General features: G+C 58.6%; 2 protein-coding genes across 4 annotated transcripts in view; both read right to left on the bottom strand.

The window, feature by feature from the left end:
- Window positions 1-4471: 4471 nt before the first annotated feature.
- AMN (amnion associated transmembrane protein) lies at window positions 4472-14062 on the bottom strand. Its single transcript, XM_030320052.1, has 12 exons — window positions 14013-14062; window positions 13057-13175; window positions 12907-12951; window positions 6611-6698; window positions 6282-6499; window positions 6002-6139; window positions 5765-5873; window positions 5594-5670; window positions 5242-5407; window positions 4981-5170; window positions 4807-4900; window positions 4472-4726 (listed from the first exon to the last, which is right to left on the bottom strand). Exons 1-12 carry the CDS (start codon window positions 14053-14055, stop codon window positions 4646-4648), a joined length of 1368 nt encoding a protein of 455 aa, XP_030175912.1. The 5' UTR covers window positions 14056-14062; the 3' UTR covers window positions 4472-4645.
- A 6217-nt stretch (window positions 14063-20279) lies between these two features.
- The window catches only part of TRAF3 (TNF receptor associated factor 3), a 118637-nt gene continuing 111152 nt past the window's right edge, over window positions 20280-27764 (bottom strand). For all 3 annotated transcript variants that reach the window (XM_030320045.1, XM_030320042.1, XM_030320043.1), the window contains 2 exons: window positions 27155-27329; window positions 20280-26254 (listed from right to left, as the gene is read on the bottom strand). In XM_030320045.1, coding sequence (XP_030175905.1) covers window positions 25683-26254; window positions 27155-27329 — 747 coding nt within the window. In that variant the 3' untranslated portion in view covers window positions 20280-25682. The remainder of the gene's footprint in view (window positions 26255-27154; window positions 27330-27764) is intronic.

Raw genomic sequence — 27764 nt, 5'->3', positions numbered from 1 at the left:
ATTGTATATCAACTATAATTCAATTAAATATTTAAAAGTTGGGGGCACCTGGGTGGCTCAGTCGGTTGAGCATCCGACTTTGGCTCAGGTCATGATCTCATGGTTTGTGGGTTTGAGCCCAAGTTAGGCTCTGTGCTGATAGCTCAGAGCCTAGAGCCTGCTTCAGATTCCGTGTCTCCTTCTCTCTGCCCCTCCCCCACCACGTTCTGTCTCTCTCAAAAATAAACATCAAAAAAAACACATAAATATATTAAAAATTTAGAAAAAAAATCTCACAACTTCATCAAAAAGAATAAAATAGCACCTAAAAATAAATTTAGCCAAGGAGGTGAAAGAACTGTACTCTGAAAACTATAAGACATTAATGAAATAAATTAAAGAGGACACAGAAGATGGAAAAATAAACTATGTTTGTAAATTGGAAAAGCTGATGTTAAAATGTCCATACCACCCAAAGCAACCTACAGATTCAATGGAATCTGTGTTAAGATACCAATGGCATTTATCACAGAATTAGAACAAATAATCCTATATTTATATGGAACCACAAAAGATCATGCATAGCCAAAGAAATCTTGAAAAAGAACAAAACTAGAATCTTGCTCCCTGATTTCAAAGTATACTACAAAGCTGTGGTAATCAATACGGTATGGTACTGGCACAAAAACACACATAGATCAATGGAACAAAACACTGAGCTCAGAAATAAACCCACACTTACATGGTCAACTAATCTATGACCAAGAAGGCAGGAATATCCAGTGAAGAAAAGACAGTCTCTTCAAGAAATGGTGCTGGGAGAACTGGACAGCTGCATGCAAAAGAGTAAAACTGGACCACGTTCTTACACCACGCACAAAAACAAACTTTAAATGGATTCAAGACCTAAACAGAACACCTGAAACCATAAAAATCCTAGAAGAAAAAAGGCAGCAAGCTCTTTGATATTAGTCTGAGCAATAGTTTTTTGGATCTGTCTCCTCAGGCAAGGACAACAAAAGCAAAAATAAATGAAACTACATCAAACTAAAAAGCTTTTGCACGGCAAAGTAAACCATCAACAAAACAAAAAAGTGACATACTGAATGAGAGAAGCTATTTGTAAATACTATATCTGATAAGGGGTTAACATTAAAAATATATAAAGAATTCATGGGGGCACCTGGGTGGCTCAGTTGGTTAAACGTCCAACTTCGGCTCAGGACATGATCTCCCGGTTCATGGGTTCGAGCCCCACATTGGGCTCTGTGCTGACAGCTCAGAGCCCGGAGCCTGCTTTGGATTCTGCGTCTCCCTCTGTCTCTGTCCGCCACCTCCTGCTCATGCTCTCTCTTTCAAAAATAAACATTAAAAAAAATTTTTTTAACTCTTAAAACTCTATCAAAAAAACCAATCCCCTTTTTTTCAGTGGGCAGAAAACCTGAATAGACAGTTTTCCAAGAAGACATACGGATGGCCAACAGACACACGAAAAGCAGCTCGCCGGCGCTAACCGTCAGGGAAATGCCGATCCAAACCACAGCGAGGTGTCAGCTCGCACCTGTCAGAACGGCTTTTAAAGTCAACCACATAGGAACAGCAGGTGTTGGCGAGGACGCGGAGAAAGGAGACCCTCTTGCCCTGCCGGTGGGAACGCAAACCGGTGCAGCCGCTCCGGAAAACCGTATGGAGGTTCCTCAGTTAAAAACAGAACTACGGTATGATCCCGCGGTTCCGCTCTGAGGTATTTATCCGAAGAAGATGGAAATAGTCATTTGAAAAGACGTTTGCTCCCCTGTGTTTATGACAGCACTAATTTACAAGCGGTGGTTGCCAGAAGGGGGGGGTGGGGACGGATGAACTAGGGGAAGGGGATCAGGATGCACCGTCTTCCAGGTGTAAAGGCGGGGCTCGTGAGAGCCGCATGAGGAAGAGAGTCACTAGCACCGGAACAACCCTGGACGGTGACAGGCGGTAGCCACACTTAGCGTAGTTTCCACTTGAGCCCAACTCCGCCTGAGTTCGATGCTCTCAGGCTTGCACCTCAGCCAAGGGCCAAACCACAAACATCTGTACCTGCTGTCGGTACAGGGAGCCCAGGACTTTGGGACGTTCGGGAAGGTTTCCTCACCTCTAATGGGAATACAATCGAAAATGGCCCTAACTGTATCAGATGCCTCACTTTCGCCAGCGGCTCTATTATTAAGGTCTCTGGGCACTTCAGACCGGACTCTGGAGGCGAAGGGAACCACCTCACCGACAGTGCCACCAAAGACGCTGCTCTCAAAGAAACCAACAACCAGACCTCCGTTGTGGTCCCCCAAATACCCACCAGTCGGCCCCAAAGAGAGCCAAACAATATTGGAAGTGTGTTGGTTCAATATGAGAGAACTCTAGCTGGGACCAAAGACCCATCCAGTCCCGCCGGAGACTCTAAAACTCCCATCCCCGACCACTGTGCGCGCAGTCACTGGTCTGCTGGTTAAATGACAGACTTTATACACTAACGCCGACAGGAGAACATCAGCAAGGCCACAGAACGCTGCCGCCTTGCTCGTCCCACCTGCCCCAAATAGTCCTGGGAAACCTGCCCTCAGCGCCCTCAGGCGTTTTAATTGCTCAATGGACCATTTGGGGTCTGGCAAGTGGGTTTTAATCGGCTCCCCCCGTGGAGCTGATAGAAATAGGATTTAGTCGTGGTTGTAGGTTTCCTCCTGGACTGAGGCTTTCCCTTGTAGACAGGTAACAGCAAAAGTCCTAATAGAAAATTCCATCCCTACCTGGGGAAACCTCCTTGAACTCCAGTCACTGGGAAACCCATGTCACAGTTCAGGTGACTCGACAGGTCTGTGCTGTTGAGCCGGTTCTAAAGCACTGTGCTTCCCACCCCCAGCCCTCAGGGCTAGTAAAACACACGCATTATTTAGACTCAACTGGCAGGGGCACCTGGGTGGCTCAGTCCGCGAAGCATCTGACTTCCGCTCATGTCATGACCTCGAGGTTCGTGAGTTTGAGCCCCGCATCGGGCTGTCAGCGTGGAGCCAACTTCAGATCCTCTGTCTCCCTCTCTCTGCCCCTCCCCCACTCACGCTCACTCGCTCACTCTGAAAAATAAACATTTAAAAAGTTAAAAAAAAAAAAACCCAACTGGCAAAATTTGCGAAGATGCTTCCAGTACCCCAGCCAAAAGCACTGCTATCGGCCCTTCTAAATCTCAGCTCCACCCCCTCTGGGGTAGTTTACAGGGCAAGGGTGCACCTGGCTCCTGCCCGCTCCGATCCACAGCTGGTAAGAGCAGGTACCCCAGTACCGCAAAGGCCGAACCCTGTCTACTGAGAACCGTGCTCGTGAGCAGAACCATCTTTCCACGGCACGCGCCCATGAGATGCAGAGAGCGAAGGTCACCACCTGCAACCAGACGTTCCGTCGACTGCAAAAGACACTCCAGAAGGTCTCTTCAACCTTGTTGGAAGGGCCCCTGCCAGGTGCTGCTCACCAGCCCTGCGTAATCATTGTTTCTTCCCGGTGCTTGTCAAACCTTTGTAGAAACCATTTAGGTGACGCCAGCTCACTGCTTGGAGATGATCTCCGACAGGAGCGACCTCAGCAGGAAGCCGACCTCGGATGGGAAACCCCTGAGTCCTTCCTCCAAACCTTCCTCACTATTCAAATGCGGCCTTAAATGTTTCTCACCGCTATGCGCTTTCCCTCCGATGTGGGACCCACCACGTGGGAAAGGTCTTTCCTGGCACTGAGGGACACAAATGACACACTAGTAACTCTTGATCAGTGATGCTTTTAAGGAAAAATCTTCATCAGAAGAGGAAGATGGGAGCCTGAGTGAAGGCTACTTCATCCACACGGAGCCTCCAGCCGGGGGGCACCACACCCACCTGCCCTCCGTCCCCCCACCGGACCGGCAGGAGGAGGAAGCCCTTCCGGCCTGGTACCAGCCAGCCAGTGAGAAAGCGCCACCAGCCCCAATGCCCGCTGCCCCCGGTGGACCGCCACTCAGACCAGCCCCACCCAACCCCCTGCCTTTTCTCTACCGTGTTCCTCTCCTTTGGTCTCCGGACTTGCCTGCCCGCGGTTTCGCCACAGCCTGCATACCCCGAAGTGCAACTCCTCTGCCATTCCAGAACAAACCCGTTTTTCTGGTAAAATGGCCGGCTGTTGTATTTGCAAGGTCAACAGCCATTTGGCATGATGTTGGGGGACTACTGGACAGCCAGCCTCACCAGGTGCCTCACTCCTGTTGGCTTCTAAGCACCCCATCTCCCGAGTTCCAGCCCCCTCCTTGCTCTGGAGGCAACTCTGCAGACTGCAATCTTCTCGGGGACCCATCCTACAGGTAGTGCCCAGAACCGCCCTTTGCAAGTGACCAGAAGGGAGGACTCTGAGGCTCACCCCTCACCAATGGAGTGACGAGGGCACTGGCCGGCTCTCCACATTCAAGCAAAGGCAAAGGGGTGGGGACACAGGAGGCAACTGATAGCAGGTGCAAGAAACCCCTTTATTAGGCAAAGCCACCCTGTCCTTGGTCTGCAGGGGCTGGGGACAAGGAGTGTGGAAAAGGGAACGAAGATCTTTTAATGTCATGGACCCGTACATTTCTCGAAATGGGGCGGCGGAGGGCAGAAGGGGGGCTGGCCAGTCACACGGGGGCTCAGGCCTCCGCCTCGGCAAAAAGAGGGTTAACGAAGTAGCTGCGGCTGACGCTGCTGTTTTCCACCTGTGGGGCGGAAGGCTGCAGGGTGCGCAGGGTCAGGGTGCGTCTGCGCCCAGCACAGCCCCGGGGAAGACCGCTACCCACACCCGTCCCCTCACCGGCTCCACTGAGCCCGCCACGTCGAACACCGGGTTGGAGAAGCCCAAGGGCGCCACGAAGGGCGCTGGGGCCGCTTCGTCGCGCCTACTCCACCTGGGGAACAAGGACGTACGTGAACCCCGCCGTCCTCCTCCGCGACGTGAGCCTCCGTCCGCCGCGGCACCCCCGCGTACCTGAAGCTCCGAGCGCCACGCAGCAACAGCGCCCCCGCCAGCAGCGCCAGCAGCAGCAGGAGCAGCCCCGCCGCCACGCCGCCTGCCAGCCCTGCGCGCATTCCCGAACCTTCCAGTCCCGCTGCGGAGCCGTCCCCGACCGGCGCGCCCGACTCCCGGACTGCCGCGGACAGGACCCCCAGGCCTTCGCCTACAACGGAGGGCGCCGGCTCAGTCTCCGCCAGGCGGGGCGGGGGCCGGGAAAAGGGCACCCGCGGTTACCGTGCTCGGCGACGTCCGCCAGGAGGGCACGTGCCAGCCGCCCCGCGCCGCCCGTCCCGTCGGGCCCGGTCTCTGCCAGCACCACCTGAATCTCCTTGTCTGCCTCGGCGCCTGCGTTCTGGCGCGGCACCTTGGACACGGCCATTTGCAGCCCCTGGTACTGGGGCTGGGGGGAGGGGGTGGAGACAGGGTTATCCCAGGGACTTCGCCCTCGGACCCGCGGGGGCGTCGGCAGCAGGGACACGGGGTGGGCAGGTGCGCGGAGAGTAACCGCGTCAATGAGGCAAAGTGTGGCCCCGGGCGGGTCTTGCGGCAGGGGCTGGGGGGGGGGGGGGGAGCGCGGCCCCATTACCAGGAAGCCTCGCAGCAGCCGCGTCCGGTACCGCTCAATGTCAAAGGTGGGGCCGTGGGTCAGCGACACGATGGCTCCTGCGACAGGAGGGCCCAGGGCCAGCAGAGAAAGTGAGGCCGGGGGCGAACCAGGGTAGCTAGGCCGTCCCCGCAAACACGAGGGGGTGCTCACCGCAGAGGTCGCAGCACTGCCCCTCGGGCCGGAGGGCGTCACGGCAGGCGGCCGGGGGACAGCGACCGCCCAGGGGCCGGAGCAGGGCGGCGCAGATCCACGGCTGTACCTGGAGGCGGGCCAGCGGCCGTCGGCACGGAGAGGGGGAGGGGCAGACCGCGTCGAGGGAGGGCCAGGCGCCAGCCCCGCCCCTCCCCCACCCTCACCCCCGGCGGACCCGGTGCCCTCCGCGCTCACCTCGGCGTTGCCACAGACGCAGCCCGACGGGTCGGCGCAGGCCTCGGCACCCACGCTCAGAGCGCCCGGCCCGTGGAAGCGCAGGCGGCCGGCGGGGGACGCCAGGAACGCAGCCAGGTCCTCGTCGCGCGTGAACGTCTGCGGGTGGCCGGGTCGCGGGCGGCGCCAGCCCGAGGAGGGGACAGCGACTGAGTGCCCGGAACTCTCGCGTGGGGCCCGGGAGGGGCCGAGGCGCGCAGGGGAGACGCGGGCCGGCCCCGCGCGCGCGCGCGCGACTCACCTGGCCCAGAGCCCAGACGCTGCGGACGCGCACGGGCCCGACGCCGGGGCCGAGGCCCACCCGGAAGGAGGCGTCGGGCGGGAAGACGACGTCGTCGTGGCGGCAGGGCACGCGCTCGGCGTCCACGGAGAAGAGGCCGCGCGCCGCGCCCCCGGAGCGCCACAGGCGCGGGTCGTGCCACGAGAAGCGGTCGGGGTCGAGGAAGAGCGCGGGGGCGGCTGGGTGGGCGCGCGTCCCTGAGCTACGCGCGAGAGCGCCCCCGCCCCCGGCAGACGTCGGCCCCGCCCCCGCCCCGCCCCGCCCCGGCAGGCCCCGCCCCGGCCCCTCACCTGCGCCGCAGTCCGGGTCCCTGCCAGCGTCCGCCGCGCCGAAGCCGGCTCCCGAGTCCAGGACGAACTCCCCGTCCCGCGGCAGGAGCTGCAGGAAGCGGGGGGGGGGGGGGGTTCAGGCGGCGGTCCCGGGTCCCCCCTCCGCGACCCCGGGGGAGGGGTGCAGACCGCGGAGCGGGCGGGTGATGTCAGGGGCTGGGGGCGGCCCGTAACTGCCGAGGTTCAAATAAGCCCCAGGGAGCGGGACTGCAGGCCGAGGAGCAAGACCCCGCCTGAGACCTGGGCGCGTGGAGAGTTTGGGGCAGGGTGACACTCGGGCCACGGCCTCTCACATCCCCCCCACCGCGGGGCGGGGTGGGGGGAGCTGCACCAGCCAGGAACCCAAGCCGCAAGGGAATGTGAAGGCAGCCGGAACTGGGAGGGAGGGGAGGGGGCTGCACTTGGGGGTGCCGGGGCCTCAGCGCGGCCTCTGTCTCCCTTGCAGCCCGTTCGCCACAGAAGTCCGGTCACAGCTCAGGCCTCAGGTGTCAGAGGATCTAAGGCAGTGGGAAGGCCAGGTGACGGAGTCCCCGCCGCCCTCTCCCTCCCCACCGCCCCCAAGCCCCAGGACCCCAGGCCTCCTCCTTCTGACCTTCCGGGTTGGGGTTGGGGTTGGAGGGGAGCGCTGGGCCGGGAGAGCTGCGGCGGAGCAGGAATCGTGTGTGGTTCCCTGTCGCCGTGGGCGGCCCACTCAGGGCCGGGCCTCGAGTCCTAGCTTGCTTGTCCCCTACCTGAGCACAGGCCCTGACCAAGAGGCCGACCCCTAGGGGGATGTGAGGTCACGGGCCAACTGTCCCCACACCTGAGGCAGCCCCACCCACAGGTGCGGCAGTGAGCCGTGGGGACAGACATGCCTCAGGAATGGGGGAGGTGGAGAACTTGAAGTCTTTGAAAAGAACCAGGGGTGCCTGGGTGGCTCCACTGAGGCCACAGCTTTGGCTCAGGTCATGGTATCACAGTTTGTGTGTTCAAGCCCTAAGTAGGGCTCACCACAGAGCCAGCTTCAGATGCCGGCTTCAAGTCCTCTGTCTCTCTTTCTCTCTGCCCTTCCCCAGCTTGCACTCTCTGTCCCTAAAATAAATCAACATTTTGGAGCACCTGGGTGGCTCATTCGGTTGAGCCCCAGACTTCAGCTCAGGTCACAATCTCACAGTTTGTGGGTTCAAGCCCCACGTCCGGCTCTGTGCTGACAGCTCAGAGCCTGGAACCTCCTTTGGATTCTGTGTCTCCCTCTGTCTCTGCCCCTCCCCTGCTTGCGCTCTGTCTCTCTCCCCCTCTCTCAAAAAAATAAATAAACATTAAAAATTTTTTTTAAATAAATTAAGATTTTAAAAAATCTTTAAGAAAAGAACCAAAGGGGGTTGAATTCAACACTATATTGTACCCGGGAAACTCATATAACACTGCATGTTAACCACACTGGAATTAAAAGTTTAATAATAAAAAGAACCAAGAGAAGATATAAATAAATGATGAAACATGTAATCATCGAAAGGAAGAGCACGATAGGTGAGATAAACATGCGGACCGGTCCAGCTGGAGAAGGCACAGTGACGGGTGATTCTGCTGAGGGACCCTGCAGGGTGGAGCAGGGAAGTGCAGAGCCACCAGGAGAGGAGACAGAATTGACATCCAAGTGCAGAAATGCATATATAAAGGGTGGGGGCGAAGGGGAAACATTTGAAGAAACAAGGAGCATGACTTTTGCAGATTTGAAGAAAGTCGGGACCCCTCAGATGGAAAGGTCTCCTGGAGCGCGGAATGGGAAACAAGGAAAATCACACCCAGACAAGTCAGTGACACAGAGAACATTCTAAAAGCTTCAGAAAGAGCAGATCACCCCGGGGGCTCAGAAGTCAGGTTTCTCAGCAACAACAATGGATGCAGAAAGACAATATAATATTTTATGTACGAAAGGAAAAGAACTTCCCTTCTAGAATTTTATATCCAGCCAAAGTTCCATTCAAATGCAGGAGCATAATGAAAAGACTTCGGAATGATGGCCGCACAGAGGCCTTCTCTGAAAACGCTTGGAAGAAATCGGGAGGAAAGAGGGCGGCGGCCACACACTGAAGGACTTACGCGGGTGGACACAGACGCCGAAAAGCTTAAGGAATAAAAAGGACTGCCGGACGAGAAAACCTGGATGAAATACAACAATTTCTAGAAAAATTCCAAGTGTCAAAATGGGCACAAGAAGCAGTAGAGGATCCGAATAGACCAGCAAGCGTTAAAGAAATTGAAATGTTAGTCAAGGACCTCGTGTTCCAGTACAAGTTTTTTACAGGTGAAGGATACTAACCTCTCAAGGAACAACTAACTGACTCCTTCTTAGAAGTCATTCTGGGAAACGGAAAAAGGAGTGAAAATTGCCCAGGCCATTTCATGAGGCCCGTGTAATCTTGATTCCCAAACCGAATGGAGGACAATACAAGAAAAATTGTAGTTTTGTTTTACTTATAGATACAAAAAAAAAAAAAATCCCATATAAAATATCAGCTGACTAGTTCCAATAGTGTATTTTATTTTAAAAAAAATTTTTTTTTTCAACGTTTATTTATTTTTGGGACAGAGAGAGACAGAGCATGAACGGGGGAGGGGCAGAGAGAGAGGGAGACACAGAATCGGAAACAGGCTCCAGGCTCTGAGCCATCAGCCCAGAGCCCTACGCGGGGCTCGAACTCACGGACCGCGAGATCGTGACCTGGCTGAAGTCGGACGCTTAACCGACTGCGCCACCCAGGCGCCCCTCCAATAGTGTATTTTAAAAGTACATGGTGGAGCGCCTGGGTGGCTCAGTCGGTTAAGCGTCTTGATTTCAGCTCAGCGACTCTTGATTTCAAGCGACTCTTGATTTCAGCTCAGGTCATGATCTTGCAGTTTGTGGGTTTGAACCCCATGTCGGGCTCCGCACAGTGCAGAGCCTGCTTAGGATTCTCTCTCTCTCCCTCTCTCTCTCTCATAATAAGAGAGAATAAACTTTTAAGAAGCTTAAAAAACAAAACAAAACACGGTCATCATGGGGTTCCTGTCCCAGGACGGCTCCCGTCCCGACTTCCCAGACGTATGTACCGTGATGTCCCAGCAGGTGGCAGTGAGGAGTCTTGTGCCAACAAAATCCAAACATTCTGACGGAGGGAAGCCAGGTGTTAGGAAGAAGTGGCATGTTTGACCTGCAACTACAGGTCCCAGGGGGCCATCGGTCTTGCAACGACAGCTCAACCTCAGAAAACCTCATTAACAGGCTAAAAGCAGGGAGGGGACAACCGTATCTCACTCAATTAAAAAACAACAACAACAGAGAACCCCACAAATGTATTTATGATTTTTTTAAAACGCTGCTAGCAAGTGAGTAATAGAATTTCCACAATTTAATAAAGTTCACGTACCAAAGCCCTGCAGCAAACAGTCACTCAATGAGAAATGAGACATGCCTTCTCTTTCCCATTGGAACAAGGCACAGAGGCCCACTTTTGTCACTCGTGCGTAACATAGGGGGAGAGGTCCTGGACGATGCTATTTGGAAAGAAAAAGAAGGGAAAGGAGTCAGGACTGGAAAGAAAGAGGAACAACTATCGGTGTTTATAAAGATAAGCAAGTGGAACGCACAGTTTTTAAGAATAGAGAACCGTTCGTAACGGAAAGCAAACTATAAAGGTCTACGAATGGACCGATACTATACAAGACCTGTGTGGGGACCGTTTTAAAAGTCCAGTATCGAGTTTTATGATGGATGCTGTGAGGTATTTGCAGAGAAGTTCACGGTCCTGAATGGGCGGCTTGACAGCATAAAGCTGGTGTTCATTTCCAAACTTCCCGGGTTTTGTTGTTGCTGTTGTTACCTGATAAAGCTACCCTACCATTTCTCTGCAGCATCAGATCCGCAAAGAACTAGCGGGCCTCTTGGCAGGAGAGTGGAGGGGGGAGTCCCCTCGGGTAGCAAGACGTCCCACAGAGCCACAGCGTGAGGACGCGTGGTGCCGGCAGGAACAGGGAAAGCGAGCAGAGGGACAAGGGCCCCGAGAGAGCCCCGGGCACCCTGGGCATTTGATGAACAGTGGCGACAGCGCCATGAAGCTGGTGGTTCGGAGGAAGACGTCCGAAATCAGGCTTATTCTAAGGAGAAAAATAAAGCTGGTTCCCTAGCCAGGTCCCACTCAAGCGTGCGACCCTGGTGGCAAAACTGTGTCTTAACAGACACAGGGGTGATTATGGCTGTGACTTGGCAGCGGGGAGGGATTCTTAAAACACCAGAAACACGGGTGTGAGGCAGCAGGTTCCGCACGGTCGATTCTGACTCGGGTTTCTGTTGGGAAGGGCACCACAGGCAGAACGCTCACGGCGGGAAGGCACTCGCAGTATCTCGCACCAACAGTGGGTTCATGGGTAGAAAATACGAGATTCCTCCAAAGGTAGAGATGGGAGAGGAGAGGGGGTTCAGGAAGGGGAAAATCCCAGGGAGGGAATCCCCAAACCTGAGAAAGGCAAGTTAAAACACCGCTGTGGCTGCACCTGTTACTAGGGCTACCTCTGGGCAGCCGGACAGCGCTGATGGCAGGCGGCATGGAGGAGGGGACCTCCGTGCTCCGGGCGTGGGAGGCGGTCGGGGGCAGCTCTGGGTCCGTTCAGCCTGTTCCCGGGCCCCCTGACAGTTCCCACCCGGGCCCAGTGGAGTGGGGGGGGGGGCAGCTCCCGCGGTGCAGGCAGAAGACAGACTTGGGAGGTGAGGGGGCACCTTCTGGGCCCCCAGGACAGGAGGAGGGGCTCCTAATCGGGCTGCAGGGGATGGAAAGAAGGGCCAGACAGAGGGACCTGTGAGGCACGAATGAATGCCTCTCTTAACATGCTCAAGCTTCCAAAGGAGATCACCAAAATAACTACGTCATCAGAGCAGGGCCCCCGGCCCCGGGACCCCACCCCAGACGGACCCCCTGCCCGAGGGTTCCCCACCGGCTCTGGATGCCCCTCTCCGCTTGCTCCAGGCTACCGCCTGTCCCGGGTGCCAGGATTACACATGGCGGGGGGGGGGGGGGGAGAGGGGGGAGGGGGATGGGTCCAGCTCCTCCCTCCAGGTCTCCACCCCTCCTCCACCTGGCTGCCCCTTCTGCATCTTGGTCTTTGGGTTGGACAGATGTGAAACGGCATCTGCACCCCCGATCTGCCAGGACCCGGGACCCCCAGTCTCTGCCCGACGGCCCCTCCCCAGGCACAGGTAGGGTAGGGGTCCCTTGCACTGACTTGCCCTGCCCCATGAGTGGCCGGGTCCCACAATTAATGCTGCTTTTGAAAACCATCAATTAACCAAGACACCTCAGGGAATGGAAATTAGGCCTGAGGTCCCCAGATCCTGCATCTGGGCAAGAGGTTGGGCGGGGCCAGGGCCACCAGATGCCCCTCTCCCCAGCTCACCCATGCAAGATCCAGTGGCCTCCAGGAGAGGACTCCAACTCTGGCACCCATACCGAGAGCCCCCCTCCCCCCAGCTCCACCTCTGCTCAGAGCCAGCAACCCTGACATCGGTCACATCTTGCTGGCAGGCGTGCGTTTGACACAACAATGATCCACCCCAGTGAGCAGCGGGAACTAGGAGTGACCCTGACGCTGCTGGGTCCTGGGAAATGACACTTTAAATCAGGGAGCACTGACCTTTTCTGTAAAGGGTCGGACAGTAAATATTTTAAGCTTTGAAGGCCACACGGGCTCCATCATGGCCACTCAACTCTGCCTTATAGTGTGACAGTGGCCATAGATGCTAGTGACCAAACGGGCAGGGCTATGTGCTGATGAAACTTTGTTTATGGACACTGAAGTTTGAATTCTATATTTCACGTGCCACAAAAATGTTCATCTTTTGACTTTTCTCCCCCAACCACTTAAAAATGTAAAAACCATTGTTCGCTCCAGCCACGTGGCTGCATTTGGCCAGTAGCTTCCTGACTCCGCCTTTAAGAGACAGGCCTTATCAGAGGCCTTTCTCCCAGATCTTATCAGAGCCTTTAACACATAGCAAAGCTCCAGGCAAGCGCAGGATGTAGCATCTTCCAAATGTACAGGTCCCAGCCTGAGCTGGGACCACAGGACCAGGGCCTACTCTCCCATACGGTTTCCCCAGCCTCCCAGAAATCCCTTCCAGAAGCCAAAGGCCCAAGGCCTGCACGGTTTCCCATGCAGGTGGGGGCCAGTCACAAGACAAGAAAGGGGCTTCAGGGGACCACCAGCCCCCTCCGACCTGGGTCTCAGCCGCAGCTCCCCCTCACCATGTCGGAGATGCTGTGACCTTCTCGCACCAGGACTGACACCATCTGCAGAAAGAACTGGCATTGGCTCACGGACCCCCTTTGCCTCTCCTCGACCTCGCGGCCACGTGAGTCCCCGCCCCGAGCCCCGGGCTGGGGGAGGGGAAGCACCTTGTCTGCCGGGAACACGACGGCAGCGCCTGCGCACGGCGTCCGGTTCTGGCTCCAGTTGGTGGTCACTTCGAAGTTGGTGTTGGGGACCCAGAGTTTGTAGGCCGCGCGGGTCATCGCTGGGGAGGGGGTGACTAAGTGCTTCCCGCTCAGACGCCCCAACCCCCAGGAGGAAGAAGGTTGGTCACAGAGCCCGGGGCACAGATGGAGTCTCCCTGTCAGCCCAGACCCTGCGGGAGCCCTGCCTCGGTGCTCTGACAGACTCCTACCGGATCTGCAGAGCCCGCTCCTGCGTGCCCTCCTCTAGGACACCCCTCAGTATGGCCTCGTAGCCCCGCCCCCAGTTTGCTGGTCGTTGGAGCAGCGGGCACTGCAGGGCAAGGACAGAGACCACCCGGGGACCGATGTGAAGGGGGTAGGAGGCCTCTGCCCAGTAGAAAGCGCTGGAGGGTGGGCTCTGATCGGGATCTGTGTCCTGAGGGAACGGCCAGGGGCTTAAGAGAGGAGGACAGGGGGCGCCTGGGTCGCTTAGTCCCTTGAGCTTCTGACTCTTGATTTGGGCTCAGGTCATGATCTCAGGGTTAGGGAGTTCAAGCCCTGCGTCAGGCTCTGCGTGGCGGGGTGGAGCCTGCTTGGGGTTCTCTCTCTGCCCGCCCCTGCTCATGCTCTCTCTATCTCTCTAAAAATAAAAAAATAAACTAAAAATAAACTTACCAAAAAGAAAAGAAAAGGAGAGAAGGACAGGGACTGAGGAGCGTTGGGGGCGGACACCTGGGACACGCGCCGGCCCGGGTGCAAAGGGGGAGGGCCAGCGCGCCCCCGGGGACGGGGAAACTGAGGCCGCGGAGACCGCACGCGCACGCTGCTTCGGGCGGGAGCCGGGCCGGGCCTCCCGAGCCTCCCGCGCCCCCCGCCCCCCAGCGCGCCCCCCGCCCCCCAGCGCGCCCCCCGCTTACCGCACAGCTGCAGCCACAGCAGCGCCCGGCCCAGCGCGCCCATCCCGCTGCGGGCCCGTCGCGCCGACCCCGACCCGCAGACTTTGCCCCGCGGGGTCCACCTGACCGGGAGGGGCGGGGCGGGGCGGGGCGCGGCCGTCGGGCGGTTACACATTTACCTCCAGGCCCCGCCAGGAGGCGCCGGTCCGACTCGCTCCCTCCCCCACACTCAGCCCTGCGGGAACCTGAGGACCTTGGGCGCCCGGGAAGAGGGGCTCGTGAGGACCCACCCGCTCCGTGACGAGGGTGGGGTTGGGGCGGGGGGGGGGGGACGGTGGTGGCGGTGAACAACCTCTAGGGCCTCTGCTGTCTCTGTCCCTGCGCGTCTGGGGCTGCACCTACTCGGCCCGCCCGCGGGAGCTGGGTGTCCAGCCTTCCGAGCAGGGCCCTCCTGCCGGGGCCGGTGCACCGTGGACGGTGGTAGATGGGCTGAGTGGCGAGCGCCTAAGAACGCGTGGTGAATGGCTGGCAGCGGGTGCATGGTGAGGGGTGGAGGGTGCGTGCTCTGGTTAGCCGAGGAGGGGGGACAGAGGGATGGCAGAGGGTGAGCGAACCCACCGAGGCACACCAGCCGAGCGCTGGCGGGTGGAGGATGAGTGGTGCGTGACGGGGTGGGTGTGGCGTGGTACCGGGGGTGGGGGGCGATGGGCGGTGGCTGGTGGCTGGTGGGTGGTGGATGGATAGAGGGCAGCGGATTGTGGAAGGACGGGCGACGGACGGCGGGTGGTGGCCGCACGAGGAAGAGAGATGGTAAGCCTGGAGGGTGGACAAAAATGGTGCTTGGGTGAATGGACGGCGGGGGCGTGAGACAGCAATTGTAGATGTTGGAGGGGCTTTGCTGACATGAATGGTGGGTGAGAAAAGGTGGTGGCTTTGGGCCGACGAATGGCTGGTAGGTGAGACTGGCCGGTGGACGGGGGGATGGGGGGCAGGATTTAGATGGACTGTGAGTAGCAGGTTAGCAGACGGATGGCTGCCGGGTGGATGAGGGCCGGGGGCACAGCCGGACACAGACGGATGGATGGACGGGTGTGCTGCTCGTGCAGGGTGGCGGAGGGAGGGGGCTGGGGTGGCTGGGGGTGAAGGGGGTGGGTTCGTGGGGGATGGGATGGTAGAGGGCGGGGGGGGGATGGGTGGACAGACTGTGGGCAGTAAACTGGACGAGGGACGAGGGGGTTACGGGTGGGGCAGATGGCACCTTGCCGGTTTCGGCTGACGGCGAGGGGAGGAGCGGCGGGTGGCCCCTGGGTCCAGGGTGAACTGATGAGGGCAGCCGGTGGGCGTGGCTATAGAGGGGGAGGACCGGGAACAACCAGAGGGAGCCCCGAGTCCGCTCTGGGCGGTGCCGGCCCTGCCCGGAGGCGTCGGCCCCCAGCCCAGCCTGGGATGAGGAGGGGGTCTCCCCGGCCCCGGACTTTCACCTTGTCTGCCTGTGGGCTGACGGGACGCTCCGTCCCGGGGGGGAAGCCTTCGCCAGGAACAAAGGGGTGTTTGGGGTCCTATCCGTTCTGCCCCTTGTCTTGCTTCTGCCGGGAGGCAGTTTTGTTGACTAGGCCTTCTTGGGGCTCCAGCAGAGTGTCTGGCTCTGCCCGCCTCACCTCCTCCCACCACCCTACCTGTGGCTCTCAAGGCAGAGAGCTTGGAGGCGCTCTCCTCCCAAGCTGGGGGCTCCTTTCTCCCAACTGAGAAAGTGAACTGCTTTGAGGGCAAGGCCCAAGAGAGGCTCTAGAGGGTGCGGTGGTTGGGCCTTGGGGACCCGGAACTTTCTGACCTCCTTGGGCAGGCCACGTCCAGAGACACTGTCCTGTCTGAAGAGGGCGGCAAGACTCCCTGGCAATCAGAGAAACTTCCTGGAAGAGGTGGCATTAAAGCAGAGACCAGCAGGATGAGGTCGCAGCTGTAGCCACAGTGCGGAGGTGGGACTGAAGGTGGCAGAACGGGACGAGTTGGGGCAGGTGGGCCGTGAGACCCTGGAGGGGGCATCCTTGCCGGTGGCTGACGTGGGTCCAGATATCAGAGGGTGACCTGGATAGGAGCCCATGCTGAGGCAGGAGACAGGCACCAGCCCTGCCTGGCCCAGCGTTGCCAGGAGTCCCTGCCACCTCAGGAGTGCAGACACGGTATGAGGAGCGGCTGAACCCTGGCACAGGTGCCCTGTGTTCACAGAAGGCCCCAAGCTGCACGCACAGGTGCCCTGGGTACCCCGGTACACATGTGGGCACACACTTCGGTCAGGAGCTCTGTGGGAAGCAGCAGAAGGACAAAGTCCGAAAGTGAGTTTCTGCCAGTAATCAGGAAATGCCATGAAGCGGCTGCTTCAGGCAAGGTTGGATCCAGGGGCTCTCCAAGCTCTCAGTCTCTGTGTCTGTCTGCGGGTCTCAGTCTCACTCTGTTTCGGCTTGGCTGCCCTGGCTGTTGGTTTCCCTCTGTGCACAACCTTCCCGTGGCAGGAAAGGTGGCCCCCAGGACAGCTGGACCCCACACCTCTCTGACTATGTCGCTGGGCATGGCTCAGTGAGGTCTCTGATTGGTTCCTGTTTCCAACTGTGCCCCAATCGCACGGTGCAGGGTTGCCGTGCTCCGACTGGCCATCTCAGCCCCCACCTAGTGTGAGGGCATTGTGAGTGACAGCCCTGCTCCCCCGCCCCAGGGTGGGGGGACAGATCCCCCGTGGTCCCCACCCAGACTTGCAGAACCTTGGGGATCACCCCTTTCCACTGTCCTGCCCCCCTACCTTCTCTACAGCTCTGTGGGGTGGATCGGCCCAAGGACAGTCCCCAGCTCCTTCCCCCTCACCTTTGTCCCCGATTTGCTGTGTGACCTCAGGTAGGCTCCTGCACATCTCTGGGCCTTAGTGTCCCTCTGGAGGGACTGAGGCTCCAGTGTGCTTGGTTCTCTTCCTGCGCAGGGAGAGGAGCCGGTGGGGGGCAGTGGGAGGATGAACAGCAGCCCCTCTTGGCAGGGCTCCTCCTGTCCCTCCGGTCTCCGCGTGAAGTCACCTCTGCGGACAGGCCGTCTCCTCCCCACTGCAGCATCCTCTGCGAAGTGCCCCCGGGGCCCACGCGGTACCGTGGGAGCACAGGAGCTGCTCCTGGGAGGAAGGGATGGCCCACGCTCCTCCCAGGGCCGGCTGGTCACCCCCGGGTCCTGCAGTCCTGCACAGACCCCTGCCAGACTCTGGCCCCGGAGGACCCCTCACCCTCGACCCTGCCGGACTCCAGGTTTCTCTCGGCCTTTTGTTTGCGCACACACTCGGTGCCAGGCCTGTAGCCGGGGCTGGGGCGCGGCCTTCCCGGATCTGCCGCTGGCCGCGGGGGAGGCAGGGGTGCATGAAGGACACGCCGCAGCGATCTGAGCAGGGCTCTGAACAGCCAGAGCATCGGGGACAGTGAGGGGGCAGGCCTCCGTGAGAAAGTGTGTGACCCTCCACCCCCCAGCTGCCTGCGAGGGCCCAACAGGCTAAGGTCACCACAGGGTGTGCCTCCTGCCAGGCTGGTGGCCACCACTGGCTCAGACCCCATGTCCCCCCCACCACAAGAGTGCTTTCCCAGACTCCCTCGCATGCTCGCCCCGCCAGGGTGCTGGCCTCTGGTCCTCAGACCCGGCTGCCAGCCCAGCCCCCTCAGTGCCCTGGGGGGCCTCTGAGCTCTGCTTTCCTCCAAGGCCAGCCCTGAGGTCCAGGGGTCCACTGGGGAGCAAGGCAGGGGCTCGTAGGCTTGGGGACATTCAAAGCTGCCCCTGCGCCTCTAACTCCTTATCCAGCCCCCGAGGAACATGCCGGATGCCTCCGGGCAGCCCCGCGGCACTTACAGGTCCCAGCCGGCCCTCCACGGTGCCCTTGGACCTCCTCCGCGGACTTCCGTTCTCCCAGTGGCGGTGGTGTTTTTCACGGATCTCTTTGGTTCAGGATTTAGCTTCTGCAGCTGTCCGTTTTCAGGAAACTGGAAACACTCGCTCTTCACGACAAGCAAGCGCATCTCCAGGCCTTCGCCCGTCCGGTTCCGGTACCGTCCCTCGGATCAGTGGGCAGGTCCAAGCACCAAGGTGAACCTCAGTCACGGAAGACCAGCAAAGTGCAGGGAGGGCTCCGGGGACGGGCCCCTCTCCAGACCTCGATCTTCTCACTAAAGACAGATCCTCAGAGAACGCAGGCGCACGGTGGACTCCGGCATCTTTGCAGGTTTGGTCCTCCTCGCTGCCTCCGCGAGCAGGTCGATACCAACAGTGGCAGAGCCGGCAGCGCGGGGAGGCCTGCACACGTTCCTGTACCCTGGCTTGGCACGAGTTCCTAGCTGGCCCTGCAGAGGTCTTGGTTGGAGGGGTTCAGAACAGAGCGGCCCCACCCCGGCCCCCTGAGCCGAGGGAGGCAGCCCCCGGGTCACCAGGAACCGCCCGGTCCCTCCTCTCCTGGACCAAGCCTCCCAGGTCGCTGGGCGAGCGGGGCTGTCCCCAGTGCTGACTCGAGGACCAAAGCCAAGGCCGTGGGACGGTCTGACGTGCTCCTACACTGTCAGTCCTGGCTGAGGTCTGGGTTCAGGTGGGGGAGCTGCTCCGAGCACCCCATTTCTCATCACACCCGCCCTCTGTTGCTGGACAGCGGCCCAGATCTGCGGCCGCCTCTGCCCAGTGTCCCCACTGGCGCCTCCGGCCCAGGTGTAACCAGCAGGGGGTGCTCTTCTCCTGGGGTTTATTGCCCATTTCCCTTCCTGTAGGACTCCAAAAGTTTCCAAAAGGCTGAAAGCCAAGGATCCAGTTCTGAAATCCCAGCTGAGCCGCCCCCTCCGAAGGAGATGGAAAACCCCAAGCACACGTGGCCTTGCAGCTGCTGCTTTATGCCTCGGGCATCCCAGCCCACAGAGCTGTCCACACCGTGTCCCCGGGCCGGAAGGTGGGTCAGGGCTGTCCTCGGGGCTCCCACGGTGCCGCTCAGCGTCCCTGCTGTGGTTGCGACCCTGGTGGGAGCCCAAGGCTGAGCACCAGAGACACGGATGGGGCGCAAGCCCTTCACCACAGGGTGGGGTGAACTGGGACCCTCCAGGCGGAGGGAGGCGGTGCGGGAACCTACATTAGGAAGGGCCGGGGGGGGGGGGGGGGGGGGGCCCTGGACTCCCCACTGTGTGTGTCACCCTGGCTCTGAAGACATGGGGTGGGGAGGACTCTCCCCCCCAGTTGAGGGACAGCAGGAACAGTGTGGCCAGAGAGCCTGTGTGGGACCCTGGATGGGGCCACCTTCTTGCTGCCCACAGTGCTAGTGGCCCAGGGGGGCGCAGTGGTGACATGTGGGGGAGCAGGCCAGTGGGGGAGGGGCTGGGCGGTTCCCAGGGTCTTTGCCCTGGTGCCGGAAAGCAGCTTCCACACGGATAGTTTGGGGGTGCCCACACGGGCTTCCTGCCCCTGGGCCTGATCCACAGGACCACCTAGAGAAATGCTGAGCTGGGAGGAGGTCCTTCTGGCCCTCCAACCCCAACACTCCTATGAGCAGCTGCTAGAACTTGTCGCCTGGAGCCCCTACAAGCACCTGCGAAGGTCAGCGCTGGTAGTTTTGTTTTTTGGTTTTTGTTTTTTTCTAAGCGTGGAGCCCAGCGCAGGGCTTGAACTCACGACCCTGAGATCAAGACTTGCACTGAGATCAAGAACCAGATGCTTAACCAGCTGAGCCACCCAGGTGCCCCTGGTACAGCTTTTTAACAACCACGTTCTAGAAAGGAGAGATGCTGTCCTTCCGTGACAGATGAGGAAACTGAGGCTCCAAGAGCACAAAGGCCCACAGCCGATGAAGTGGTGGACCCGGGGCCAGGGGACACCAGGTCTGGGGCCCCTCCACTATTCCAGATGCCGGGGCACCGGCCTGGCAGGAGAGTGAGGGCCACCTCCCCTGCTCTGGACCAGGCCACAGACTTGAGAGAGAGGCTGCCGGGCGCCCCAGCCTCCGGGACTCGCCGAGGTCAGAGCCACTGCCTCGCAGGGGAGGCCAGGAAGCCACGGGCAGGAATGGCTCCACAGTCTGCAGGGTCTAGTGCAAACCAAGCATACGAGACCCCTTCTGCACACGTTAAGAACTTGAAGATGGTGACGGCAGAGGACTGAGCCAAGTGTGGGCCCTTCTGAGTGTGGGGCTGGGTGAGCACACGGGTCACTGCCAAGGCCACTTCTGAGAGAAGAGCCTGGGAGGCCCCACCCCAAGCCCAGGGCTCTGCCTGTGGAGACAGCAGAAAGAGAAACCAGGACTCCTTAGTCAGATTTATTTTCCTCTAATCAGACAGTTGAGCATTTCCAAGTTTTGCATTCTACACTCTTACAAACTTTAGTTATTAGCATCAGAAACACAAAAACATCGCAAGACCTCAAAACACAAATAAATACCAAATAAAACCACACACAATATACAGTAAACAAAAATATAAAACATAATAATGCTATCAGAAAACCAGACATGTTGTTAATTCACATGAACAACATGATTATTGCTGAGCAATAACTTATACTGTCTTTTTGTTGTTTTTTTTTCTTAGAAGAGCAGAAAAACAGGACGTGAATCACTGGTCACAATCACTTGGAGTGTCAAGATGGGGCCTCACAGCGAGCGGTTACTACAGACGGCAATTTTTAAAACAGGCGGGTTAAAAATACAGAGTCAAATGAGAGATTGGCCTTCTTTGGTCTTTGTTTTTGGGTAACAGAACTGAACGAAGAGGTGCGCCGTCAGGGAGATTGCGGCTCTAACAACGTCACACAATTGTCTACACGGGTTCACACACTTCTGTGATCACAGATGCTATTCTATAGGTAAATCTTGTAGAAATCCTTGGAAATAATGCCGGCGTTTGTGTTTACCAATTAAGTCAGTTTGCTGTTGAAGGTTATCTTACTTGTCTAATGGGGGACTGAGTTATAAAAACCAATCACCACTAACGGCAGGAGTGGCACAGCCATCCTGGACTTGACCCTCTTCCAATGCGACAGTTCGCGAGACTCAAGATGCAGCAGCGGAAATGAAAGGCAAGCACTGCTCGGCGCCACCAGGGCCTCCCCACACCAGACCGGCCACCTCCGCACACGTGGGCCACCGGAGGCCAGGGGGCAGCACCTCCGGGGACCCCCACCCCCCGCTGGCCCCGGCTCCCCGGTGACGGCCTGCCCCGCCCGAGCAGACAGTACCGACGACCAGGTCACCTGCCGACACCGGAGCCACACACGGCCCTCACCCGACTTCGGCCCCAGTGGACAGAATTCTAGTTTGGAGAAAATAAAGCTGTCGGGATTTGCAAATGGAAGACAGAACCATGGTCTCGGGCTGACAGGCAGATTTGGGTGACAGACCCCTCATTCACCTCCCACATGCTCACAGAAGGAAGGGACTCCCCCCGGCTCTCCTCCGCACTCTGAGAAAGGTCTGGACCAGAAGGAAGAAAACGGTATTGAACAGCTCTGCTGACCCAGAGAAGAGGGACTCCCTTTGCAGGGCTGAGGTTTGGGCACGAGGTCCCAGGAGGAGCGCGGCTCCTGACCGGCCCCGTGAACACTGGCGGAGAGGCCGGGAGCCAGACACGTCCGTGATGGGCACAGAAGGACAGTGTCCCCCCTCCTTCACGCACAGAGTAGGGAGGTGGTGTGCACCCCCCAGGATGTGAGTTGGGGGCGGGTGGGTTCTGCCACTCTGCCCACCTCCCTTGGGCAGACAAAGAAATGACCCACCACGGGAACCTGCCGTGCTTAAGGGTCTGTCCAGACACCCCGTCCCCTGCTGGCTGCAGGATGCCAGGCCTGCCACCGGTGGCCACGACACTGCCTGCTGATGACAGCTGCAGGCCTCACCTGGGACGTGTGGCCCCAGCGTGGGTGGCCAAGGACCCCGCCTCACCAAGGTGGGCCGCAGTGGTACAGGGGAAGCCTCGGGGGCATCGGCTCTGCCAGAGAGCCCCCGGGAATCTGGGCAGCATCTGAAGGGCCTGGTGGGGGTGGCCGCCACGGAGGACAGGCTTCCTGTACTCCACGGCCCTCTGGGGTCACAAGGCGAGGAAAAGCTGGATCGGGCAGGAAAAGAAAGGCGCATCTGGGCCGAGAGCTCCGTTGCTCTACCTGCTGCCTCGCAAAGGCTGCTCCGGGAGGAGGCTGTGAATTGGGGCCACAACAGTGGCCCCCACGAGACCTTCCCTGTCCACCTGCACAGCGACCCACCCTCAGGGGGTCAGCGCCACCCTCTTGTAGGACAGGTCTTAGAAGAACAATTTGCGAGCATTCCTGTCTCCTCTGTGTTACCTGTGAACCTAGGACACTGAAAAACCGAACTTGTAGAAGAGGCCCAGGTGAGGGGACTCCAGCCTCCCCGGGGCCGGTCTAATCCCCAAGAGCCAAATGCCACTCGGCCGCTCAAAGACTCCCAGCCTCTTGGGACAGGCCCCTCACTCACGCCCACCACGCCGTGTGCTCCCCAGCAGGTGCCCACCCATCACCGACAAGCCCAGCCCCGGGCCGCCAGCCCCCCAGCAGCCTCCATGGTCCGTGCAGGAATGAGCGGCACGCGTCCAGAGAACCACACGAGGCAAGCAGAGACAGTGAGTGGTCTTCGTTTCCGGCACGAGGCTGACAGGGAAGCCGACTGGCTTGATTCACACACAAGACTCGGTGGTGGTTTTTCTAAAGCACTGGAACAGTTTCATCCCATGGGGAAATCTGTCACTTTTAGGAAACAGGAAAAGTGCACCCAATACACGCCACGTAGGACACCGTTCTCTTGTTGCTGGGACCCTGGGAAGCCGGGAGGGTTGGCCGCTCGGGGACCACAGCCGGAGGCCGGCGCCGGGCGGCGAGCACCAAACAGGGGCACCGAGGAGTCAGGATGGAAGCGATGCCAGGTGCGTCCATCCGGGCAGGTCCTCGCACTCAGGTCCTTCGGGAGGCCGCTTTCCGGACAAGTGCGCGAGAGGGAAGATGTGCACCAAACGATGGCCAGAAGGCACACGACCCACCCCCCCCCCGCTGTCGCCCATTATTTTCAAGCCACAAGATGAGGCTTCTGCACATCCTCACCCCAGGGGATGGCACCACCTCCTGATGCCACGTCCTGTGGGCTCCTCGGGAGGAGGCCCAAAGGGCCCGTCATCTCCCACTAGGAGCGTGTGTGGGAGGGGCGACTGGGAAAGCGCCCCCCACCAAGGGACAGATGCTTCCAGAAGTGATTCCAGGTAGCCCACCCCCAGAAGAATTTCAACCAGGAGAGGCAAAGAACTGTTGTTGTTGTTGTTGTTGTTTTAGCAGACCAAGAGGTTGCTTTTATCTCAAATTTGTTAATATTGTCCACACTCTTAGCGATGGGGGAGGACGCAGGCATGCCACAGGCATGTCCCCGCTGGTAACCCCTGGCCTCAGGAAAGCCACCTGAGGCCAGGCAGGAGGGGCTGCCAGGCGTCCTGTCTCCCCTGGGTCTCCGGGGTAGAACCAGGGCAAGGTCTGGAGGAGGTCGGGAACACCTTTGAGGGACAGCGGTCCCGCAGCACCCACGGGTAGTCCTTCCTCTCTGCACGGGGACTCACGACTCCTTCTGGACAGGACGGAGGACGCGGACTGGCCCTCAAAGCAACGGGGGTGGGGGCAGGGTGGAGAAAGTAAAGGAGATGAATACGACGAGCATTTAACTGCTAACGGGCGTGGCAGGTGCTTGGAACCGATGAGGTCACTTACGGAAGGGGACGGCGTGCGCTAGGAGGGCACTTCCAGCAGGCACTGGGGCGGAGGCACGCCCAGGGCAGATGGCAGCACCAGAGACACGGCGGGCCACCGGGCACCAGCCCGACCGTCCCCGCGTGAGCACGGGGGAGCCCAGAGGCAGGCAGTCTGAGGTGCGCGGCCCAGATGCGGTGGTTCACACACACTGGTTTAGCCCAAGGAGCACCCGTCACGTGTAGCACCCATCAGTGGTAAGAGCACCCAGAAGCGCGGCGCACAGCGGGGGGCGCAGGGAGGCAGGGCTCCGGCTTCTAGTCACAGTTGGACCATTGAAAGAAGGTAAACAGTGAGTGAGCTGAGAAGATGCCGTCTGGGCAGGCGCAGGCTGGGACGGTCCCCAGGCCACCCTTCCCGAGGGAGCGGTGGCTCCAGGACCCCGTCCGTCAGCCTGGGCAGGCCCCCCCGAGAGCGGCGGTCTCTGGAATGCTCAGAGGGTTCTGCTTCGTGGCGGGTGGGCGCCCACGGCCCAGGTGGGGACACGGAGAGGCGCGGTGGCTGCCCCGCTCCTGCCCTGGGGGTGGGACCGCGCCCGTGCTGGGACCAGGCAGCTCGCTTTGGGGGCCCAGAGACTTGGAATCTGTGATGACTGAGCAGTGGAGGCTCCAGAAGCGGAAGCTGAGCCTGGCTTCCTCAGCAGGCACAGGGCTGTCTGAGGGCCCTTGCAGAGGCAGGGGTCTAGTGGTCGAGAGGAACGCCGGGTCAAACTATCACCTTCTAGAGTTACAGTGAACACAAAGCCAGGGTCGAGAAGCAGCATGTCACATCTAAGGCACATAGACAGTATGCCACCACCTCTATGCAAAGATGTCGCCTTTGGAGATCGTTAACAGAATGCAGCAATGTGACAGGATGAAGAAAAACACACCTGCTGTGGCCTCCTTCAGCACGAGCCACCTGCCCACCCCCGGACCCTGGACGCCGAAGGCCAGAGTTGTCAGCAACAGAGAGCGTGTCTGAATACGTGGGGCAGAATTTTAAAAGCCTACAGGATTTTGTTTAGAACTCCAAAGTTCAACAAATGCCCTATTTTAGGGTGAAAACAATTATAAATCTGAAAATGATGCACAGCATCCATGAGCAGTTTCCCTTTCGTAATAATTTTGAAGTAGTGTCATTAACTACGACAGAGATTGAAGGTTACATTTCTAACGAGAAATACAGCAGGTTGAGTATGCTCTTTCCTATCACAAGTGATAACCAGCGTTTGATAGTTTACATTTTCTGCCAAGAAATATCAGTCTATCAACGTTTTAAAACAAAATGTCTGCAGTAACAATTATCTTAGAACTTCAAATTAAAAAATGATTCTGAATTCAGACTTCCAAAAAAGACCTAGGTGTACTTCAGGGTCTTCTGACAAACAAATTATTAAAACAGAGACCAGATGAGGCCTTAAAAATAGACAGTATACTATATTTGAAACAAGATTGCACTCTTGAATTTTAGAATATATCAGAATCGATTATTTCATAAATTCTTCTTTTACTTAACATGCTGACATGTCCAGCTGTCCCCAGGTGTGTGCGTGTGCGTGTGCGCGTGTGTGTGTGTTTGCTTTTTTTGGTGTTCAAGTTTAAGGAAGAAAAAATCATGGTTCTTTTGTTTAGCATATATGTTTTCCACCTTAATTAACTAGATCTTTAAAAATGAAATGAAAACCTTCTCTGACAGCAGTATCTATCACGTTGGAGGATAAATAATTCTTCAGAGTGGAGCTGCTAGTCTATTAGAAAACATGTCGGGTGTGTCCTCACACGCGGCTCCTCCCGCCGGCCCGCGGCCACCTTCTGCTGCTTCCTCCGTTCCACAAGGTCCTTTTCTGAGCGCGAGGACCTCGGTGGAGACAGCCGGTTCAAACCCCCCAGAGGAGTTGCCTTCTGCTCAACCCACCTCCCCAGTGACTTGTCAGGGGTCAGGCAGATCCGAAGTATCCACTATGACTTTAATAAAAATGGTATCATCTTTAATATATGTCCCGTTTTCTAGCACAGTTTGGGCCACAAACACCGGGCAGCCGGAGGCGATATTCATCTCCCCGGTGGGTTTCTTGAAGCTGCTGCTGTTGGGGTCCGGCTTGAACGCGTCTCCCAGGTGACGCCGAGAGGACCCCTGATCCATCAGCATGAGTGTCACTTTCTGCTTGAACGGCCAAGGAAGCAGAGCATCGTATTCTCCACGCATGATGACAAAAAACAGCGACAGATGCGTCCCCTTGCCCATGCCATCCCCGTTCAGGTAGACCCTGGCACACATCTTATAGCCAAAATAGCCCGTGTAGAAAGGCTGGCTGTAAAGGGACAGGGTCTTCCCCATGACGGCTTCCTGCTTCCGCCGCTTGTAATCTCGGATCTTCCAGATCAGCACGCCATTGTAGCTGGCGGTCTCCAGAACCTGGAAGCGCAGATCCATGTCGGCCAGGCGGATGTCGTGGACGCTCAGCATCTGGTCGTGCCGGCTCAGCTGGGACTCCAGCAAGCCTGCCGCGGGTGAGGACAGATGGGGTGAAGGAGGCCTGTGAGTGTCAGGAAGGCTCGGGAGCCCCGTTCCCGCCAGCACCGGCACTAAATGAAATGGCTTTGGGGGCGAGGACCGGCACCTTCACGTGTCCTGAAACACAGGCCTCAGGCCCCTGCCTTGCTGGCCCCCAACACCCACGGCCACAGCCTGCTGAGATGCAACACCGGGGGTCACGGGGCCTTGTGCGTCGCAGGGCACATCGCCGCGGCGCCTTCCCTCCGGCAAGGCACCCTCAGGGCCCCGTGGGGGCAGGGACAGGCCACCCTCTTGCTCAAGTCCCCCTGACTTCCAGCCTGATGCTTGGAGTCACCTGTACCCTGAGTGGCCTCTCCCCATGTCATTCCCGGTCCTCCGCTTAACCCAGGGGGTTCAGGGGCAGGCATCACCACAATCTCAGTCCCTCTGCACCAGTAACCCCGGTCACGCCAACATTCAGCATATTCACTCAGTCCCCAAAGCAGCTTCTAGATCTCAGAAACGCGCTGGCTGAGCGTGCCACCAAGTCTCCTGCCTCACCCGCTGGTCACTTCTGTCCCCTGGGCCTTACAGCACAGCTGGGAACCCCCCACCATAGCAAGGTGTCCACCCCGCACCCACTCTCTACCGCGCTGGCATCACACGGAGGGGGCGTGTCTACGCAGGACACATTTCTTTCACGAAGGCCTCTCTGGCTGGAGGGCATCGCACCTCTGCACGAGTAGCGTCTCACTGGAAATCGCTGCTCAAAGATGGCGCGTGCCTAACGCACCACCTGCACCAGCTCAAGCCCCCAGACCTGGCCGGGCTCCCAGCGGTGGACTGGGACGCGTGCCGCCCCCTGGACCCATCCCACCCCCCTGCTCCTGCCCCGCTGCCCTCACCTGTGTTCCGAGCCGCCTGCCCGGCGCTTTTGTCCACACTCTCCAGCTCGGTCACTCGGTTCTGGAGGGATTCCACGCTGCTCTTCATGCTGTCTGCTTCTTCCCAGTTCTGCCGGAACGGGCGGATCTCTTTGTCAAGCTCTTTCAATTTCTCCGCCTGGCTGTCTATTACCCGCTTCCAAATCAAAGGCATCAGAAGGCAAAATGCAGTTAGAACTCTCTGAAGACGCTACGCCACCGCCATCGGACACCGGCTGGTTAGGAAGAGCGGCCAGCCCAGAGCTGCGCGGATGAGCCCCGTGCCAGCTCTCACACGGGCACCTCACCTGTCACCCGCACCCATCTCAGGGGACACAAGTGCCGTGGATCCCCATCCCAGAGGAGGGGACCGAGGCACAGGGGCCCCACACCACTCTGTCGTAGGGTCTCAAGTTCAGGACATCGGAGGCTGTGGGAAGGTCTCCGTTTCCTAAAGGGCCAAGCCACGTGCAGGGGCCAATGTGAGTCTCCTCGGAGGCTGCCTGGCACAGGGCAGGAGGGGCCGCCCTGTCTCCGTGGCTACAGACAGCGCCCTAGAACCCTGCCTGGATCCCGAGAGGGGGCTGCCAGC

This window comes from Lynx canadensis, chromosome B3 (genome assembly GCF_007474595.2).
Source record: "Lynx canadensis isolate LIC74 chromosome B3, mLynCan4.pri.v2, whole genome shotgun sequence".
Taxonomy (NCBI): domain Eukaryota; kingdom Metazoa; phylum Chordata; class Mammalia; order Carnivora; family Felidae; genus Lynx; species Lynx canadensis.
This window is presented reverse-complemented; position numbering and strand designations above follow the sequence as displayed.

Bases quoted from the DNA above. Each gene is read 5' to 3' on its own strand.
- AMN (XM_030320052.1), bottom strand. From the start codon at position 14,055: ATGGGCGCGCTGGGCCGGGCGCTGCTGTGGCTGCAGCTGTGCG. The intron at 6,500-6,610 runs GTGAGGGGCCGG...GCGCCCACCCAG, and splicing joins GGACCCGGACTGCGGCGCAG to CCGCCCCCGCGCTCTTCCTC. The intron at 5,408-5,593 runs GTAATGGGGCCG...CCCTCCCCCCAG, and splicing joins GGCTGCTGCGAGGCTTCCTG to CCCCAGTACCAGGGGCTGCA.